A 19,160-nucleotide genomic window follows, 5' to 3' on the forward strand; every position below is an offset into this window, starting at 1 on the left:
AGAAAGAAGGGGACTATTCTAAGCCTTTAGAAAACTCTCATGGTATCTTTAGTTGACAATGGGCTATTTCTTTACCTGCTTAAAGCCAAGGAATATGACAAAGGGGCCCTTTATCACATGATGACTAATTTTACTTCTAGCAAGAGGCTATCTGTAGGTTAACAGGTTACAGTGTGGGTTTCATTTACTCTTCTGATATCCCTTGATATAAAAGCTATATTGTTATAGAGTCATAGAATTTTAGAGCCAGAGGGGACCTGACAGTTTACCTTGTACAATCCCTTCTTTTCACCAGAATGATTATAAATAAAAATGATGCCTCTCAAATTTTTTTTTTTTATAAATAAAAATCATGCCTCTCAAGTCATGGTATCAGAGAAGAAAATGAATTCCTGGAATGTGTAATTTTGGGGTAGAAAGACAGCTTATATATAAGGGTCATCAAAAGCTTCTTGGCCTCTTGCTTGCAAACTAGTGGCCTGCTCCCTGGACCTCCCCCGACAAGCATCTCCTCCCTCTGTAGGAGAGAGCCAAACCTTCATTTCTGACCCAAAATAGCGCCTCTTATCTACCCCCTCCCATTTCCAAATAGTCCTTCAGAAATTAAGGGAAGCAGAACTGAGCCTTACATTAGGCTGGGAGACCCACCCTGGGAATTGTATCTCTATCCCCTTTCCTTGTCACAAGTTTGTCTACTTTTTTTTTTTTTTTTGCGGTACGCGGGCCTCAAACTGCTGTGGCCTCTCCCGCTGTGGAGCATAGGCTCCGGACGCTCAGGCCCAGCGGCCATGGCTCACGGGCCCAGCCGCTCTGCGGCATGTGGGATCTTCCCGGACCGGGACACGAACCCATGTCCCCTGCATCAGCAGGCGGACTCTCAACCACTGTGCCACCAGGGAAGCCCAAAGTTTGTCTACTTGATTTTCTTTTCCACTGGATAATTTCTTAAGGATTTATTTATTTATTTAAAATTGAGGTATAGTTGATTTACAATGTTTCAGGTATACAGCAGAATGATTCAGTTATACATATATATACGTATATATTCTTTTTCAGATTCTTTTACATTATAGGTTATTACAAGATTTTGAATATAGTTCCCTGTGCTATACACTAGGTCCTCATTGGTTATCTCTTTTATACATAGTAGTGTGCATCTGTTAATCCCAAACTCCTAATTTCTCTCCCCCCACCTTTCCCCTTTGGTAACCATAGTTTGTTTTCTATGTCTGTGAGTCTATTTCTGTTTTATAAATAAGTTCATTTGTATCATTTATTTTTAGATGTTTCTGCACAGAGGCAGCATGCCTAGTCTTTCTTCCTTTTTTTCTAGTCTTTCTTCTTTGTGCACTTCCGTAGTTTATAGGCCAATTGTTTTCTATTCATTTGACTTAAACAAGTGTGTCAGGTGCTATACCAAAGATTATGGCCATAAGGCTAAGTAGGGCAGTATCCCTGCCCTCATATAGTTCAGAATCTAAAAGGGATGACCTCAACATGGAGGACTTTAGGGAGAAAAAAGACGGGCACCGTGTGCAAAGACTCAGGGGCATCAAATGGAGGTGATACACATGGAACTGAAAGGCTAATGTATGACCCAGGTGTTGGTAGGGGCCAGATCAAAGTGCCTTGAATGACATCCTAAAATTTTGGAGTTTTTTCCTGTATGTATTGGGACTCATGTAAGAGTTTTAGCAGGGAAGAAGCTTAATCAGTTTTAGGTTTTGAAGAAATCGCCTTGTTAGTAAAGAGGAATATGTACTAGCAAGATGTGGGATCTGTTTATTTTTCAAGACCCTGTTCCTTAGGTCACCTCCCTCTGATATCTTTTATGACATGCCCTTGCCCATCCATCATAGGAGGAACTAATTATTTATTTTTGCTATGTACTCATTTATAGCACGTATCACGGTGTATTTTTTTAAATTTGTACATTTCTGTCTGAGCAAGCTCTGAGCTTCTAGATAGCGTAGAAAGTATATTCTTTTTAAAACAATATGATAAAGCTCATTATTGTAAATTAAATGGAAATTTAATACACATTTATGGAGAACCTAATATGTTCCAAACATTAGTAACTGGAATACAGAACGTGCTTCATAAATCTTATTCTCATTTAATTGATACTTACATGAATGACCTTCAAAAAACCTTTCATAGTTGTGATGATCCAACCACATCAATTAATTGAGTTCATCCCCCACCACATCCCTCCCCCCGAGAATGTTAGTACTTAATACAAACATTTAACAGGTCAGTATTTATTTATTATCTTACATGTTTAACAAACATTTTATTGGACTTCCATTAGATTATCAGTAGAACATTAGAATTTCCTCGGTTTAGCAATGAAAATCCAAACTAAATTTTTTAGAGTTGGCCTCTTTCTAAAGCATTAATTAGTGTATAGACTTCAATGATAATAATAATTATTTCCAACTTCAGTTAAAAAGAATAGCTAAAGGTTTTTTTTTAATTTCTGAAGAAGGTCTTGAATATATTGGTAAATGGTGGCAAGGAGGAGGGAGATTAGGGGAATATAAAGTTCCCAGAAATCTTTAATTGAGTGAAAGGTCATTTGGCTTTGCATGATTTTAAGATTGCATCATAACCACTCAAGAGGCAGTGTGTCTGAATGGGTGGCCCATGTAGAGAACACATGTTTTAATAGTTGCCATGTAACTTTGTACAAGCCATTTAGATCACTTAAGTATCTCAGGATCTTCCATAAAATTGTGTCATTAGAGAAACTTGGTTACTCCTTAGGTAAAGTTTAGATATTAGAAGAGCCATGAAAGATTGGCTACTTTTTAAAAAGGAGTGGATGGAAAGATTGAAGGAAAGTTAATAAGGATCATGTAAGGATGAGAACCTTTACTTATTCCTGGAGAATCTTTAACCTGGGGGAGGGAGGAATTGATTGAGTTTAAAAAGCATTAATTTAGAAGTGGTCTCATTAACTATTCTTTTTCCTAGAAGAAATATAATATGTTTCATTCACACTTTTAAAACACAAAGGATGGGAAATATGCAAAGTATTTCAATCCTACTTTCCATCCAGTCAGGTCAGAAAGAGACAGACAAAGAAATGTAGAAGTTATAGAATGAGATCAGGGAAGAGGAAATAAAATGTGGAGGGAATGACAGAGGACTGGTTTAGGTCTGCTGCCTTTAAGACCCCTTCCCCTCCCTTTTTCTCCACTGCATCAAAATCTTTCTAGCCTCAAGACTGTGTGTGCTGGGCACCTCACAGTCCCATTCTTACAACCCTCCTCCTTCAAAGACTTCAGTCTTCTAGAAGGTAATTTTCATCACTTGGCTGGTATCTCCTGCCTTTTGAGCATGACAGCTCCCTGAGAGCCTCGAAATGGCAGCAATGCCTTCCTCCCTTTTGGGGAGGGTGGAACTAAAGCACTTACAGAGGAATTCAAGAGGGCACACACTTGCCCACCTTCAGTTGATTCACCATGGACAATTTTAGATGCTTACACTGGGATGGACAAATTTAGTCATATCCCTTTTCTCCCTTTCTTCCTGAGAGTTAGTCTGTTAAAAATATTAGTCATTTTTTGAATGTGTCTTTTCTGTTTAATAATAGCTTTCATTTATTGATGTGTAAGATGTGTCTGACCAGTACTTGATGTTTTATATAGTAAAATCTTTGCAATGATTCTGTAAGGTAGGTAGTATTACAGTTAAAGATCAAGACTCCAAGGCTCTAAGAGTTAAGTAATTTTGTATAAGGTCACATTACTAGTGAGAGACAGAGCCGGGATTCACTGTAACGTATGAGGTAGACACACACACACACACATGACTTGAGCAAATGATGGAAGCAGTTAAAGAAAACCTTTGGGTATAGAGTAATTTGACCTAGGTGGTGAATTGGAAGGGTTTTAGATGTGGTCTAAGTAATTCTTTCTCTGAAGTTCACCACAATAACAGTTCATTCTTGGTTTCTCTGCCAACTGTGACTCCCTGGTTACTTCCTTTTCCAGCAGTTGGAATTAAGTGACCAATATAAGGTGACATAAGAGTTAAAAGTAGATTAGAGTGTTAGAATTTACAGTTGGAAAAGTAAGTGTGCTTTTGCTCGTTCCTTGAGGGGGCCTCTTCTGTGTTTTGGGGACCCAGTTTATGCTGTTTTACTGCATGAGAGGGCACAGACGTTGGACTATGAGGGGAAATCTGTCATGTGTGCCAGTAAATGCCGGATTATTTTAGAAAGTGGAATTATTATTATTAAAAGCAAGTGTATGCCTCAAGTTTAGGGTCTCCTTTAGCTTTCCCTCAAATGTTTGTGGGTTATTTTTCAGAAATTACATTTTTTTTTCAATTGAAGAAGTTGGTCTGCAGTTGTTGGAAATAGGGGAAAAGGGTAATTTGAAGCAGAAAAAAAATAGGGTTTTCCAAATGGGATGTTGTGGTAATGGGGTGTCATTGTTCTAAATGAATACTTTCTCAGGAATGGAAGAGACATTTTTCTTTACTGGATCCAAATTTCAGCCACAAGATGTTGGGAAAGAATTTTGTGGTTCTGTTTTGAAGTTGATTTAACTAAAAATACTAAGGCTCACCTAGAGTGTACAGCTCCTATTCCCTGATGGCAACTCTAATTTACCTCATGTTGTGTCATCGTGAAGGTGTCATTAGTCACCATGCGGGATCAATATCTAGACCTCCATAAATGTGAAGTAGCTTTACAGGGAAAAGTAAAATGTGGGGAGGCTCTGGTCAGTGGGTACATACTGCATAAATAGGAACTTCTCAAAATGTTAGAGTCACTTGAGAGATTAAGCTGGAATGTCATGTCAATTCTGGGGGACATTTGTCAGAGGAACTCACGGCAAAAACAGCTGAGGCTATAGCAAAATCATATAATTTTTCTCTTTTTATGTAACTGTCATACTCCATGCCTGGAAAGTAGCCAGTATTGGGCCATCTTTTATGGGAATAAAGAAAGAGAAAGATTGATCTCCTAAGTTATGTCACTGAGTCTTGCCTCAATTCCAGAAAAACTAATACAATTCATGGGAGATGAGACAAACCTTTTGGAGAGTACCTAACTCTCTTCGACTATCTGCAGAAGACTCTAGCCAGAACTCAGATTGCAGGAGTAGTCCTGACTGGTTTCTTTTCCATTTGGGGAAATAAGAAATAAATTGGAGGATAATGTGGGAATCATTAAATATATTTACTGAGATTTTATAAAAACTGTTCTAGGGCAAAAAAAAAAAAGGAAAGAAAAGAAAAAGAAAAAAGACAAGGAAATGGGATGAAGGGGCACAGTTCTGATCTCAGTATTAAATCTAGTTAGCAGGCATGAGGCAAAGGGCAGAAATAAATAACCAAGTTTTATACAGAAAGAAGTTAACAGAATGTCCTTGCAGTTAATAGTAGAAGCAGCAATTGCAGTATGTTAATAACTTCAGTGGAAGAGCAGAATAACCCTGCTGAAAAAAACCAGCGTAAGATTTTTCTGCTTAAATAAGACTGGATCCCTGTCTTGGGTATAATGGCCAGGTTTCAGGAAAGAGACTTGTCTGTGGCCGCCTATGAAATTTTGTTGAAATTCACTATCAAGTTCAAAATTGCCTTTTCTAGGCAAGCAAAGAAAGCTGCTGAATCTGAGCCATCCAGCCCAGTGCATTCACAGCCGTGAACAGCACACTGAGGAAAACACAAAAGAAGTAGACAGAATCTCTGCCTCTGCTTAGGAGCATGCAGTTCAGTTGGGGAGACAAAACTTAAATACTAGAACCAATAAAAGAAGATTACAAAGCAACTTGCAAGTAAGTGTATAATAATATGGCGCAAATGACACAGATAAATGCAGAGGGGACATGGAGGAAAGGGGAGTGAGCAAAATACAACAGTGTCAGGTTAGTTAGAAAAGGCATTTTAACAGTACTGTAGCTTCCATGTTCCTTTCTGTAGCATCGATGAAGAACAATGTAGGATAGGAAATTCAGATGTTCTGCATTGATCTCTTCCTCCTTATCTGCCGAGTCTGTCCGTCTATCACAGATGGAAATTAAATTGATCCAACAATTTGCTCTCCACAAAGCCGCGTTGGTTTCTACCTAGTAATTTATGCCTTTCTTGGTGTTTGCAAATCGATTGCTATCATGGGATGCAGTCAAATCTGGGCCTGGATCCAGTAGGTTGGGGAATTATTGGAGTGGATATGTGTGTATGCGATTGAAATCCTGGAAAAACGGACTCTAGTTTCTATGTATTTTTACTCATTGAATAAAAACATTTTCAGGTTTTTTAAAAAAGCATGTTTAATTACACTCAGATTGCATTTTTAGGGAATGTATCTGCTTTATTTCCTACTGCTCCTGACAGGCCCAACCTTCAAACCACCTTCAGTGGCTTCGTCGCCAGACCTTTTGTTTTAAAAAAGCCTTACCCTACCCCACAAATATTAGAGATCGCTACTTTTTTCCTCTTGAAAAAAAAAAAATATATATATATATAGATGTTCTTCTAGTTTAATAAATAAAACATTGCTCCTGAAAGGCTTAGGAAAGTATACTTTATTCAAACACTCGACTTCATTGTTCTACGTTAAAAAAAATTTTTTTTAAGTCCTTCTGAGGATTGTGAAATTCTTTCAAAACAAATTAAAAAGAAAACATTTTCTGTGATTTCTTTACAGATTCTGGACAATCAGGAAGTCCAAGCCACAATGATCCTGCCAAGAATCCTCCAGGTAAATATGTGTTCCAGGACGTTTGCAATCTGACATTGTTGGAGAACAAAGGTACCACTGTATAGATAAACACCCCGTAATTGGTCAGCTGCCTATTTTGTTCTGGCAGGCAGGTATGATCAGGACAAGATGTGATTCTTTTTAGGCCCTTCACAGTGGCACATACTTCCACATTGGCGTCATCAGTATGTACCTAATCACTAATGTTTTACTTTTTGTTGGTGTTTCTTTGAAAATGAATATGCATGTATTTTATAGTTGTATATCTTTCAGGTGCTAAAAGTCACTGTTGTTTGAAAAGCCAAAAAACCTTCTAATCTTTCTTTTAAAATGCACAAGAAAAAGTATAATTTTTCATGCTCTTATTATAGTTTATCAAATCTCATTACTTTAAAAAGTAGGTTGTGGTGGTAGTGGTTATGTCTTCATGCAGGATTTTTGCAAATGAGTTTTTATTCCATAATGTTTTTAATGGGATTCCCAGAATCAGGAAATAATGAAAGTAAGACTTTTCCTGTAGTGTAATGTATGTCGAATACTCTCTTTATTTTCAGAAGTTGTTCCAGATCTGAAAATGGCTTTTATAAGAAACCACACTGTCTTCATGGTTTTGTTTTTCCTAAAGCTGAAGATATAGAATTTTGACGTTGACTTAGGAGTAGTATCTTTTCTCATGAGATAAAAACTAGTGCAAAGAAGAATTTCTAATATTTTAATCTCATAAAAATTTTAATTATATCTGTGACTTTAGTAAAAGAATGCCATAAGAATAACCTAACAAAAACAAAACAAACAGGTAAAAAAATTCAAACTAACCACATATAACCTCCACCTCCAAAATGATCTTATTTGGCTTTTCATTGAAAATAGACCCCCAAATTTATAAAAGGTAATGATAAAAGTTTCCACAGGTAGACTTAGTTTTAGGTCCTTAATTGCTTGATCTTCCTGTCATAATACTTTGCTAATGTGAGGCTGAAGAACCCTCAAAACTACAAGAAAATATGACAGAGCATTCTTGCTTTAAAATGATATTAGAAAGATATAACAAGTAAATATGTAAGTAAAAATGCAAAGTCAAAACAGAATATATTTTTTTCTTTCTGAGTCTTGCCTATATTTTGTTCTCAATTTTTATCTTCGAAAAAAGTTTTCCAACTGCATATTAACTTATTCTGTATTGTACAAAATCAGATGGTATGACAAAAGTAGTATATCCTTCAAAGATAAAAACAATTCTAATTAAGTATAGATATAAAATGTTTACTAAGTTGATTTTTCTTTACTTTCATAAAAATCATTTAATATGACTACAAATTGGTAGCAAAACATTGAAAAAACTGAAAAATTTTAAATGTAACTTCCAGTTAAATTGATTATTTTATTTTTTGTGTGGATGGGGCCAAGAAAGTGAGCTATTTAGAATATAATAAAATTTGTCAGAAATTTTCTGAAGTTGGGAAAATTTATTAGCTTGTAATGTCTTCAACTTTACTAAAATTTCTTCTTTTTAATTATTAACGTTTTCTCTGTGTAGCATGATAACCAAAAGTGAATTGTATCCAAACATTTTTTAAAAGCTTCTTCACTCATTTTACAAAGAACTGGCAGGGAGGGGGACCTTTACTAGAAAAAGAGTTGATAAGCATTGTTAAGTCAGACTAAACAAAGGATATGCTCTTTGCATTTGAATGACAGCTTGGTTTGAAATTAATAAAGCTGTTATTGTTTGAAATGCATTTCTGAACATGTACAGAAAGAATCATACTCACTTAAAATGTTCTCTACTTGAGCTGAATGAATAATCTCTGAATAGTTATATAATGACAGAATATGATTTTTCAATATTTGTTGAGAAGCTTGGTTAAATTTTCTTTACTACATTCAGTGTAGCACCTATTAATTTATCTGTTTACATATAATATGGCTAGCAGAAACAATCAAGATAAAGCATCTCTATTTTTTTCCCTTTTAAATTTTCCTTGGAAATCAAACCTTTTGTGAACTATGTCTGAAAACTGGAACGTTGTAGGTAAATGTATATTATGATTAGTTGAATATTATGTATATGTAAATTGTACATTGGTTACCAGTTTTTCAGAGATAGAATATAATAAAACATAAAATATCAAAATTAAGTCAATAAAATTAGAATTTTCTTTGATGATTCAGAAGCATTCCATCGTTTTAACATGCTTTGTGTATCATTATATTATGGACTTAACCTTAGATATTATGAAGGAATTCTGTTTGATGGAAGTAAGAGTTTGTTCTGTAATACCTTGACATAAATCAAACCACTAGAAATATTGAATAGTATCTACCTGGAAATGTGAAAAATCATAACTTATTAAGGTTTTTGTTTTGCAGTCAATTGGGGTAAATTATACTTATTATTAAAAGCTCTTTTCATAAGTATAAGCATGTTTGATATTTTTAGAGCATAATTTATCTCTTGGAGGCTCTTTTCATCTCTGTTTTCTGGCTTTGGCTGAAATGTGAAATCTCTGAAGTTTAAATTTATTGTATCGAGAAGGCATGATACATTTACGGGCAAATTCAATCTACTACCATGAGCAATGAAACAGTCGAATCACTTTGCTGTTTGTATTGTTATAACAAAGAGAAAGTAAACTTCTGAAAAAGATTGCCTTGAGTTCCAGCTCTTTCTTGTCACTGGTAGTTTCCCACTGGGAGATGTGCAACCCCTGGACATTGCCACCATCTCCTTCTGTGTTTATTTCATAACAGCTTGGGAAGAGATGGCAAAAATTCAAGCCCTTTTGGAGGTAAAAGCCCTTTGAAATCTGTTTACCACTGTTGACATGAAGGTGGGATCACATCCAGTCATTCTATAAGTACAGATGCATGGGTCTCCCACAAACTGGGCATCCCTCTGGCTTGGGTTTTCTCCAGCATCAGACATGACTATCTGATTCAGAAGAACTTCTGAAGGGTGACCTTTAGGCTCTTCAGACTGTAGTATGGAGTCTACAGATAGGCCTTTAGTTTTTAATTTGTGTTTCCTGATTGGGATTTGTACTTAGTTTAGCAAGCTAATCACATGCATTTGAACAAAAGAGACACATTTTTGGGGAGGAAGAATATTTGCTACTTATTTTTAAAAGCGCTTAAGTAGGTTTTTTTTTTACTATTTTAAAAGCACTTAAATAGTCTTTGCAGTATTTCCTTATACTATTTCGTGATTTAATTTTTTGTATTTATTCTTTGTTACATAGTGGGGATGGGCACCATACTCTTTTCTGGGCTAAGGTGCCCAAAAAGTCTGACTTTGTCCAAGGACATGACATTGTTATTTTGGTCAAGAAGCACTAGGCTACTTCATTTTTTGTATGATGCACATTTCTCTTATTTATGTTGGGGTCAAAAGTTATATGTTTATATCTAGATACTTCTTTCTGAACAGTAAATTAATCCCTTCTAAGCAGTAGAGCTGCAAGAGTCCTCTTTCAACTATAGTATACAACAACTGTTGTGGACCAAAGGAGAGCAAACCATTAATTTAAGAACTTAGACACAGACCTAATTTTATTTACAATGATTAAAACCTCTACTTTCGCTTTTAGAAGATGTGTGTGATTGGATTATAATCTTTTGAAATGAACTTTGACTTGCTATATTATTTTGTGTCTCTACATTCCTTCTGCTATAAACTTTTAGACTTCCCAATCTTAATCAGTTGCCTAATGCTGGAGTGGTTGATATCCAAGGAAAACAAGGCAATCTAGAAGTTGGATTTTGCCTCTAAGTCAGCTAGAAGTGGATGCCTCATCTTGGAGTTCAGGAAGACTGTAGGGTTGTGGGGAGCTCTCTCTTGGCTGGAAATATAACAAAGAAACATTGAATCTTAGGACACTTTTTGCAAATTCTGTGATGAAAACTTCTGAAGCATTCCAAGTATCATTAACTAGAGCTTTCTGACCTAGAATGACATGGACTTATCCTACTTTTCTTTTTTGCAAAATTTGTAGGATGCTTGCGCTGTTTTGTGGGGCAGCTTTTGTGTGTAGTTGGGCAAAATCTCCGGGAACCATTAAGATCATATATTGGGTAAATGTCAAATAAGCCACCTTATATCCTACCTGGAACAAAAATGGAATTACATAAATAATTGAATAAGTTAAATAAGGTGTATCAACTATAGCAATATGCTCATCTTGCATTTAAGATATTATTTTAATTTATATTTATATATATTCCATATATAAGAGAGATCATACAATATTTGCCTTTCTCTAACTTATTTCACTTTAGTATAATGCCCTCAAGGTCCATCCATGTTGTCACAAATGGCAAGATTTTGTTCTTTTTTTTTTTTTTTTTTTTGCGGTATGCGGGCCTCTCACTGCTGTGGCCTCTCCTGTTGCGGAGCACAGGCTCCGGATGCGCAGGCTCAGCGGCCATGGCTCACGGGCCCAGCCGCTCCGCGGCATGTGGGATCTTCCCGGACTGGGGCACGAACCCGTGTCTCCTGCATCGGCAGGCGGACTCTCAACCACTGCGCCACCAGGGAAGCCCAAGATTTTGTTCTTTTTTGTGGCTGAATAATATTCCATTGTATGTATGTACCACATACATACCACAATTTCTTTATCCATTTACCCATCAATGAACACTTAGGTTGTTTCCATGTCTTGGCTATTATAAATAATGCTGTAAAGAACATGGGGGTGCATATATCTTTTCGAATTTGTGTTTTCACTTTCTTTGGATAAATACTCAGACATGGAATCTGTGGATCATATGCTAGTTCTATTTTTAATTTTTTGAGTAACATCCATTCTCTTTTCCATAGTGGCTGTAGCAATTTACATTCCCACCAACAGAGCACAAGGGTTTCCTTTTCTCCGTATCCTCTCCAACATTTGTTATTTCTAGTCTTTTTGATAATAGCCATTCTAACAAGTGTGAAGTGATAGCTCACTGTGGTTTCAATTTGCATTTCCCTGGTGAGTAATGATGTAGAGCATATTTTTATATACCTGCATTGGCCATCTGTATGTCTTCTTTGGAAAACATCTATTCAGGTCTGCCCATTTTTAAAATCAGATTGTTTGACTTTTTGCTATTGAGTTGTATGAGTTCTTTATGTATTTTTGATATTAGCTCCTTATCTGATATATGATTTACAAATATTTTCTCCCATTCAGTAAGTTGCCTTTTCATTCTGTTGATAGTTTCCTTTGTTATGCAGAGCTTTTTAGTTTGATGTAGTCCCACTTGTTTATTTTTCTTTTGTTGTTGTTGCTTTTGGTGTCAGATTTTAAAAAATCATTACCAAGGTCTATGTCAAGGAGCTTACTAGGTTTCTTCTAGAAGGTTTATGGTTTCAGATTTTACATTCAAGTCTTTAATCCATTTGGAGTTAATTTTTGAGTACAATAAGATAGTGGTCCTGTTTCAGTTTTTTGCATCTGGCTGCTCTCCAATTTTTCCAACACCACTTATTGAAGAGACTGTCCTTTTCCCATTGTATATTCTTGGCTCCTTTGTTAAAAACTAATTGACCATATATGTGTGGGTTTATTTCTGGGCTCTCTATTCTGTTCCATTGATCTGTATGTCTGTGTTATGCTAATACCACACTCTTTTAATTACTATAGCTTTGCAATATAGTTTGAAATCAGGAAGAGATGCCTCCTGCTTTGTTCTTCTTTCTCAAGACTGCTTTGGCTATTAGGGATCTCTTTTTGTTCCATATAAATTTTATAACTTCTATTTCTGTGGAAAATGCCATTGGAGTTTTGATAAGGATTGCATTGAATCTGTATATTGCTTTGGGTGGTATGGACATTTTAACAATATTAATTATCATAATCCATGAACATAGAATATCTTGCCATTAATTTGTGTCTTCTTCAATTTCTTTCATTAATGTCTTGTAGTTTTCAATATACAGTTCTTTCAACTCCTTAGTTAAATTTATTCCTAGGTATTTTATTCTTTTTGATGTAATTATAAATGTGATTGTTTTCTTATTTCTTAATTTATTTATCTTTTAGGTCATTATTAATGTATGGAAATGCAACAGAGTTTTGAGTATTGATTTTATGTCCCATAACTTATTAGTTCTAACAGTTTTCTGATGGGGTTTTAGGGTTTTCTATATAAAATATCATGTTATCCACAAATAGTGCCAGTTTTGCTTCTTCCTTTACAGTTTGGATGCCTTTTATTTCTTTTTTTTTTTCTTCTTTTCCTAATTGCTCTGGCTAGGACTTCCAATACTATGTTGAATGAAACTGGAGAGAGTGGGAATCCTTGTCTAGTTCATGATCTTGGAGGAAAAGATTTCAGCTTTTCCACTGAGTGTGATGTTAGCTGTGGGATTGCATATATGGTCTTTATTATGTTGAGGTACATTTTCTCTGTACCCACTTTGCTGAGAGTTTTCATCATGAATGGATGTTGAATTTTGTCAATTTTTTTTTGCATCTATTGAGATGATCAAATAATTTTTATGCTTCATTCTTTAATGTGGTATATCATTTGTGGTTATTGAACCATCCTTGCACCACTGGAATAAATCCTACTTGATCATGATATATGATCCTCTTAATGTATTGTTGAATTTGCTTTGCTGATATTTTGTTGAGGATTTTTGCATCTATGTACATGAGGGATATTGGCCCATAATTTTTGTTGTTATTGCTGTTCCTGTGACATCCTTATCTGAGTTTGGTACCAAGGTAATGCTAACCTCATAACATGACTTTGGACATGCTTTTGATATTTTTAGAAGAGTTTGAGAAGGATTGTATTGATTCTTCTTTGAATGTTTGGTAGCTTAACTGCATTCAGGTAGGAATGCTGATCATGATAGATTTGATTTTCTACAGATTCTATTCTGGTGTCTTGTTTGGGTACTACCAAAGAAAGTCATTCATCATTTGGGGTTGCACTTGAAATCTACACCTGTGAAGTTTCCTGCTGTTCATCTAGATCTGCACATGGGGGATGCTGGGCTGTACCTTGGGTGATCCATCACCTTACACCTAAAAGCTGGGCTGATTGTCCCAATGTTGTGTGGATTTGCAAGAAGAGCTGACAGTCTTTCCTGTCCCTATTTTCCAATCTAGGTTCTTGTAGGCATCTCCTGACAAAGGTACTTAATGATAGCTCTGTTAGAAATTTCTTTTTTTTAAATTAATTAATTAATTAATTAATTTTTGGCTGCATTGGGTCTTCATTGCTGCACGTGGGCTTCTCATTGCGGTGGCTTCTCTTGTCGCAGAGCATCGGCTTTAGGCGTGTGGGCTTCAGTAGTTGTGGCTCGCGGGCTGTAGAGTGCAGGCTCAGTAGTTGTGGCACACGGACTTCGTTGCTCCGTGGCATGTAGGATCCTCCTGTACCAGGGCTTGAACCCGTGTCTCTTGCATTGGCAGGCAGATTCTTAACCACTGCGTCACCAGGGAAGCTCTGTTAGAAATTTCTAAACAATGAAATATATGTCCAAAAAAATTTCACTGGTGAAGCAGTCTGGTCCTGGACTTTTGTTTCTTTGGGAGGTTTTGGATTACTGATTAAATATCCTTACTAGTAATTGGTCTGTTCAGAATTTCTATTTCACCACAATTCACTCTTGGTAGGTTGTATGTTTCTAGGAATTTGTCCATTTCTTCTAGGTTGTTCAATTTGCTAGAGTATAATTGTTCATTGTAATCTCTTGTGATACTTTGTGCGGTATCAGGTGTAATGTCTCCTCTTCCATTTCTGATTTTATTTATTTAAGGCATCTGTCTTTTTTTCTTGGTGAGTCTAGATAAAAGTTTATCAATTTTGTTTATCTTTTCAGAGAACCAGCTCTTAATTTTATTGATCTTTTCTATTATCATTTTGGTCTCTATTTCATTTATTTCTGCCCTAATCTTTGTTTTTTCTTCCTTCTACTAACTTTGGGCTTTGGTTGTTGTTTTTTCTAGTTCCTTGAGTATATATTTAGGTTATTTATTTTAGATTTTTCTTATTTCTTGAGGTAGACTTTTGTCACAATAACTTTCCTCTTAGAACTGCTTTTGCTGCATCCCATAAGGTTTGGTGTGTTCCATTTCCATTTTCATTTGTATCAAGATATTTTTTTATTTCTCTTTTGATTTCTCCTTTGACCCATAATAGTATCTATTAACTATAATAATATGCTGGTCTTGCATTTAAGAAAATTTTTAAATCAAACAAATTTTGAGGTTGATTTCTCCACTACTCTACTTTATAGATACTGAAATTGAAGCTACCAAAGGGTTGTCATGAAACTAATGAAAACCAACCAAATAATTATCAAGAAAACTAGCATCTGCAGTTGTAGTTATCATCTGCAGGGATCACTAGGGCCTACGTTTGTTTGACTTTTCACTTTGTTTTTGTCAAAATTTAGCATTTGGGACAAACAGTACTCTCTAATAGTTACAGAAATAATACAACATTTTCCTTTGCTATTTGCGTATGAAGGCAGATATATTTGCATAGGCCCTGCATAACCTCATAGAGCACGTTTTATCTTAGAATATAGTGTTCAAGGTCAAAGAAAGGGGAAAATTCACTCTGACTTTTTTTTTTATAACAGTCCATTCATTCCTCAGTTAATAAGTTCATGCCCACTCATTCTCATATCCTTATTTATCATATCCACCAGAACCAACTTTTTTTATGGGGGTTAATGCACTATTTCATGATACTTGATTCTAAACTTCGGCTCTTTAAAATATGCAACAGACTATAAACAGGCTTTCTATTCATAAAAGTATAAATAGAAAGACAGTAAAAGACAGGTTAACTGTGGTAAGACCTGACATCATATTGTGTTGGCCCAAAAGTTCATTTGGGTTTTTCATAAGATGTTATGGAAAAAGCCAAACAAACTTTTGGGCCAACACAATAGGTAAAGCTTTTAAGTAATTTGAGAATGAAGTCCATGTGAGTCAGTACAAAAATCAAAGGATTTTTTTTTCCTAATAGATTTTGTTTCAGAGACATTTTTCTTCTTTATCCTCTAACTTTTTTGAAGACATCACATTAGTAAAGCTCTTAAATGTTCAAATTTAGGATGGAACTCAGAGTAAAGGAGGAGAGGATAGGTAATGAGTTTTGTTAGCAGATTAATCTTAAAAGGTCCAGAAGGCAATAGTCCTCAGCTACTTATTTTTGCAGGTTGCATTATGGGTGCTCATGTATAACTCACTCCTCAAAAGTTGATCTACATCGCAGTTGGCACCATGCCCAGCCTCTAGAATGGGTCCAGTCTGATCACTTGTAATATTAGTTTTGGGGGAAAAAGAAAGACAATTTAGGAATATTTTATAAGGACATGAAAGAAGCAGATTTATCTATATCGCCCCAATTATCCACCCTGTTAGGCCATGAATACTACTAATTGAGTGCCAACTGGTTGCTGAGCTCAGAATTAAATACTACATTCCAGGAGACAGGGCGTGGATTGATTCAGCTCTATATGAGTAGAGACAGCCATTTGTCCTCCACCATTCCACGCCAAGAACAATAAACAGCCCTGAAAGAGCTGTCTGTAGGTAGATTTTTCAGCCACAGATGTTTAATGGGCATCTATTTTGTGCATGGCATTAGACTAAATGCTGTGGAAGATTGAAAAGTGAATTACACATAAACCTTGCTCTCCCCAAAGTTTCAGCCCATAAGTACATACAATATTCTATACATATTGTGAAAACCAAATATTACTTAGTGCTACCACTCCAGTGTCATGGGAGTTCAAAGTTGTGAAATACTGCTTCCAGCCATTGTAAGGAGTGTGGTGAAGTGCAACGAATATGAACGTTAGAATTAAAAATTTCCCCCGAATCAAGGTTCTAAGTTTTACAATGATCATGAGGGCCATGAGGAGCGTGGCCAAATCAGCCCCCTTCTCTGGAACTCAGCACAGTCAATTATACCCATGCCAGTTGTAAACGTTAGATGGGAGAGCATACCTGGCAAGTAGCAGGTGCTTGGGAAAAGGTAAAAGGGAGGGGCTCTTTCATCCTCCTTTCTCTTCCAGCTGGGTTGATCAAGAAGACTTTCTGCAGGAAGTATCATTTGTTGTGAATCCCAAGAGAAATGTGTTGAATTTTTACACTGCACTCCCCTAAAGACTTTATTTTTTATTTTTTATTTTTATTTTTTTTGCGGTATGCGGGCCTCTCACTGTTGTGGCCTCTCCCGTTGCGGAGCACAGGCTCCGGATGCGCAGGCCCAGCGGCCATGGCTCACGGGCCCAGCCGCTCCGCGGCATATGGGATCCTCCCAGACCGGGGCACGAACCCGTATCCCCTGCATCGGCAGGCGGACTCTCAACCACTGCGCCACCAGGGAGGCCCTCCTAAAGACTTTAGATGACATAAACAGAGTTACAGATCATAAGATGCATAAGAATAGGATGTTAGAGGTTATATAAAAGAGACAAAAGAAACAGATATTTTCAAGTCTCACGGTGGAATAGAATTTTAGTTTTAAGGTAGTCCTTTTTTTCCTAAGTAAGCCATTTGGCCTGCCAGGAAATGCAGAATGAAATTTTGTTACATAGTTTTTAATAATGACAAGAGGAAGAGTACAAATGTATCTTTTGAGATTGCTTTTCCCCTGGCAACACTTTATATCTTAGTCTCTTGTATTCACATTGTATAAATGTTTTTCCTACTTGCCTTTCCATAGTGCTCCTTCTTTCTGAAGGTACCAACTTGTCTCTCTCCATTGAAAATGTTCTCTGTCCCTTACTTTTCCTGGTCCTCTCAGTATATCTCCCTTATTCTATTAACTTCGTCCTGACAACTTCTTACTTTAAAAATAATGCATATTTTGTCCCTCATTCAAACAACCCCCTTCAACCAAGTGACCCATCTTGCTTTTCTTTTTCATGACATGATATAAAAAACTAAAATTTCTACTTAATTTCTCCTGCAGTTGGACTTCTGTCCCCACTTGAAATGATTCTCATTAAATTCACTTTTTATGACCTGAGTCCAGTGTTTCCTTTCCATTCTATTCCTGCTTCCATATTCTTGAACATTTATTTGGTCCACTTGACCATGCTCTACTGAAAACTTTTCCCTTGCTTTAATTTTTTAAAAAATTTGATTGTGGCAAGAACGCTTAACATGAGCTCTGCCTTCTTAAGAAAATTTTAAGTGATTCTAGTTACAATGTTGTACAGCAGATCTCTAGAGCTTATTCATCTTGATCAAATGGAAACTTTTTGCCTGTTGATTAGCAATTCCCCATTTCCTCTTTGCCCCAGTCCCTAGCAATCACCCTTCTACTCTGATTCTATGACACTGACTATTTTAGATACCTCATATAGGTGGAATCATGCATTTGTTTTTCTGTGACTGGTTTATTTCACTTAGCATCATGTCTTCAAGATTCATTCATGTTGTTGCATATAGCAAAATTTCCTTTAAAAAAAGGCTAAACAGTATTTTGTTGTATGAATATACCATATTTTCTTTGTCTATTCATCTGTGGATGGACATTCAGGTTGTTTCCACATCTTCGCTATTATGAATAACGCTGCAGTGAACATGGGAGTGCACATATCTCTTTGAGATCCTGGTTTCAATTCTTTTCGATACATACCTAGATGTGGGATTTCTGGATCATATGGTAATTCTATTTTTAATTTTTTGAGGAACACCCATGTTATGTTTCATAGTGGCTGCACCATTTTGCATTTACCAACAGTGTTGCAAGGGTTCCAGTTTCTCCACATTCTCCACAGCACTTACTGTCTTTTTTTGTTTTTTGATAATGCCATCCTGACAGGTATGAAGTGACATCTTATTTTAACTTTAATTTGCATTTCCTGATTATTAGTAATGTTGAGCCTTTTTTCATATACCTGTTGGCCATTTGTATATCTTCTTTGAAGAAAAGGCTATTCAAGTCCTTAGCCCATCTTAAACCAGGTTATTAGTCGTCTTTGTTTTGTTTTGCTATTGTTGTAGGAGTTCCTTATATATTTTGGAGATTAGCCCTTTATCAGACCTATGGTTTGCAACTGTTTTCTCGTGTTCTATAGGTTGCCTTTTCACTGTTGATTGTTTCCTTTGTTGTGCAGAAACCTTTTAGTTTGATGTAGTCCCATTTGTTTATTTTTGCTTTTGTTGCCTGTGCTCTTGAAAACAGGGCCTTTTCCTGGTAATCCAGGAACCATAATGTTTTCTTTCAGTTACTTATTAACCAGATTTCTGCCTTTAGTTTTCTGTGTGTTTTCAGTTCCCCCTGTGACTTTTAAGTTCATTCACCTCTTATTATTCCTAGATGCGTACCTTTGGAACAGATCTCTCTCCTAATGTTTCACGTGCCCAACTTTTTGGACACGTTTCCATATAGGTCGCATGGGTAACAACTCTAAAATTCAATTCCTTTTCTTTTCTACCAGACTTTATCTGTACAGGGCCACCGGAATCTCCCCAGA

The 19,160-nt window shown here is 36.1% G+C and overlaps 1 protein-coding gene across 6 annotated transcripts in view; it reads left to right on the forward strand.

Annotated features, from left to right (window-relative positions):
• NFIB (nuclear factor I B) overlaps positions 1-19,160 on the forward strand; it is a 231,968-nt gene that overhangs the window by 128,792 nt on the left and 84,016 nt on the right. For all 6 annotated transcript variants that reach the window (XM_082628020.1, XM_082628021.1, XM_082628022.1 and 3 more), the window contains exon 3: positions 6,665-6,718. In XM_082628020.1, the coding sequence (XP_082484146.1) occupies positions 6,665-6,718 (54 nt within the window). The remainder of the gene's footprint in view (positions 1-6,664; positions 6,719-19,160) is intronic.

The sequence above is a fragment of the Mesoplodon mirus genome (assembly GCF_964341445.2).
Source record: "Mesoplodon mirus genome assembly, chromosome: 1".
Taxonomy (NCBI): Eukaryota; Metazoa; Chordata; class Mammalia; order Artiodactyla; family Ziphiidae; genus Mesoplodon; species Mesoplodon mirus.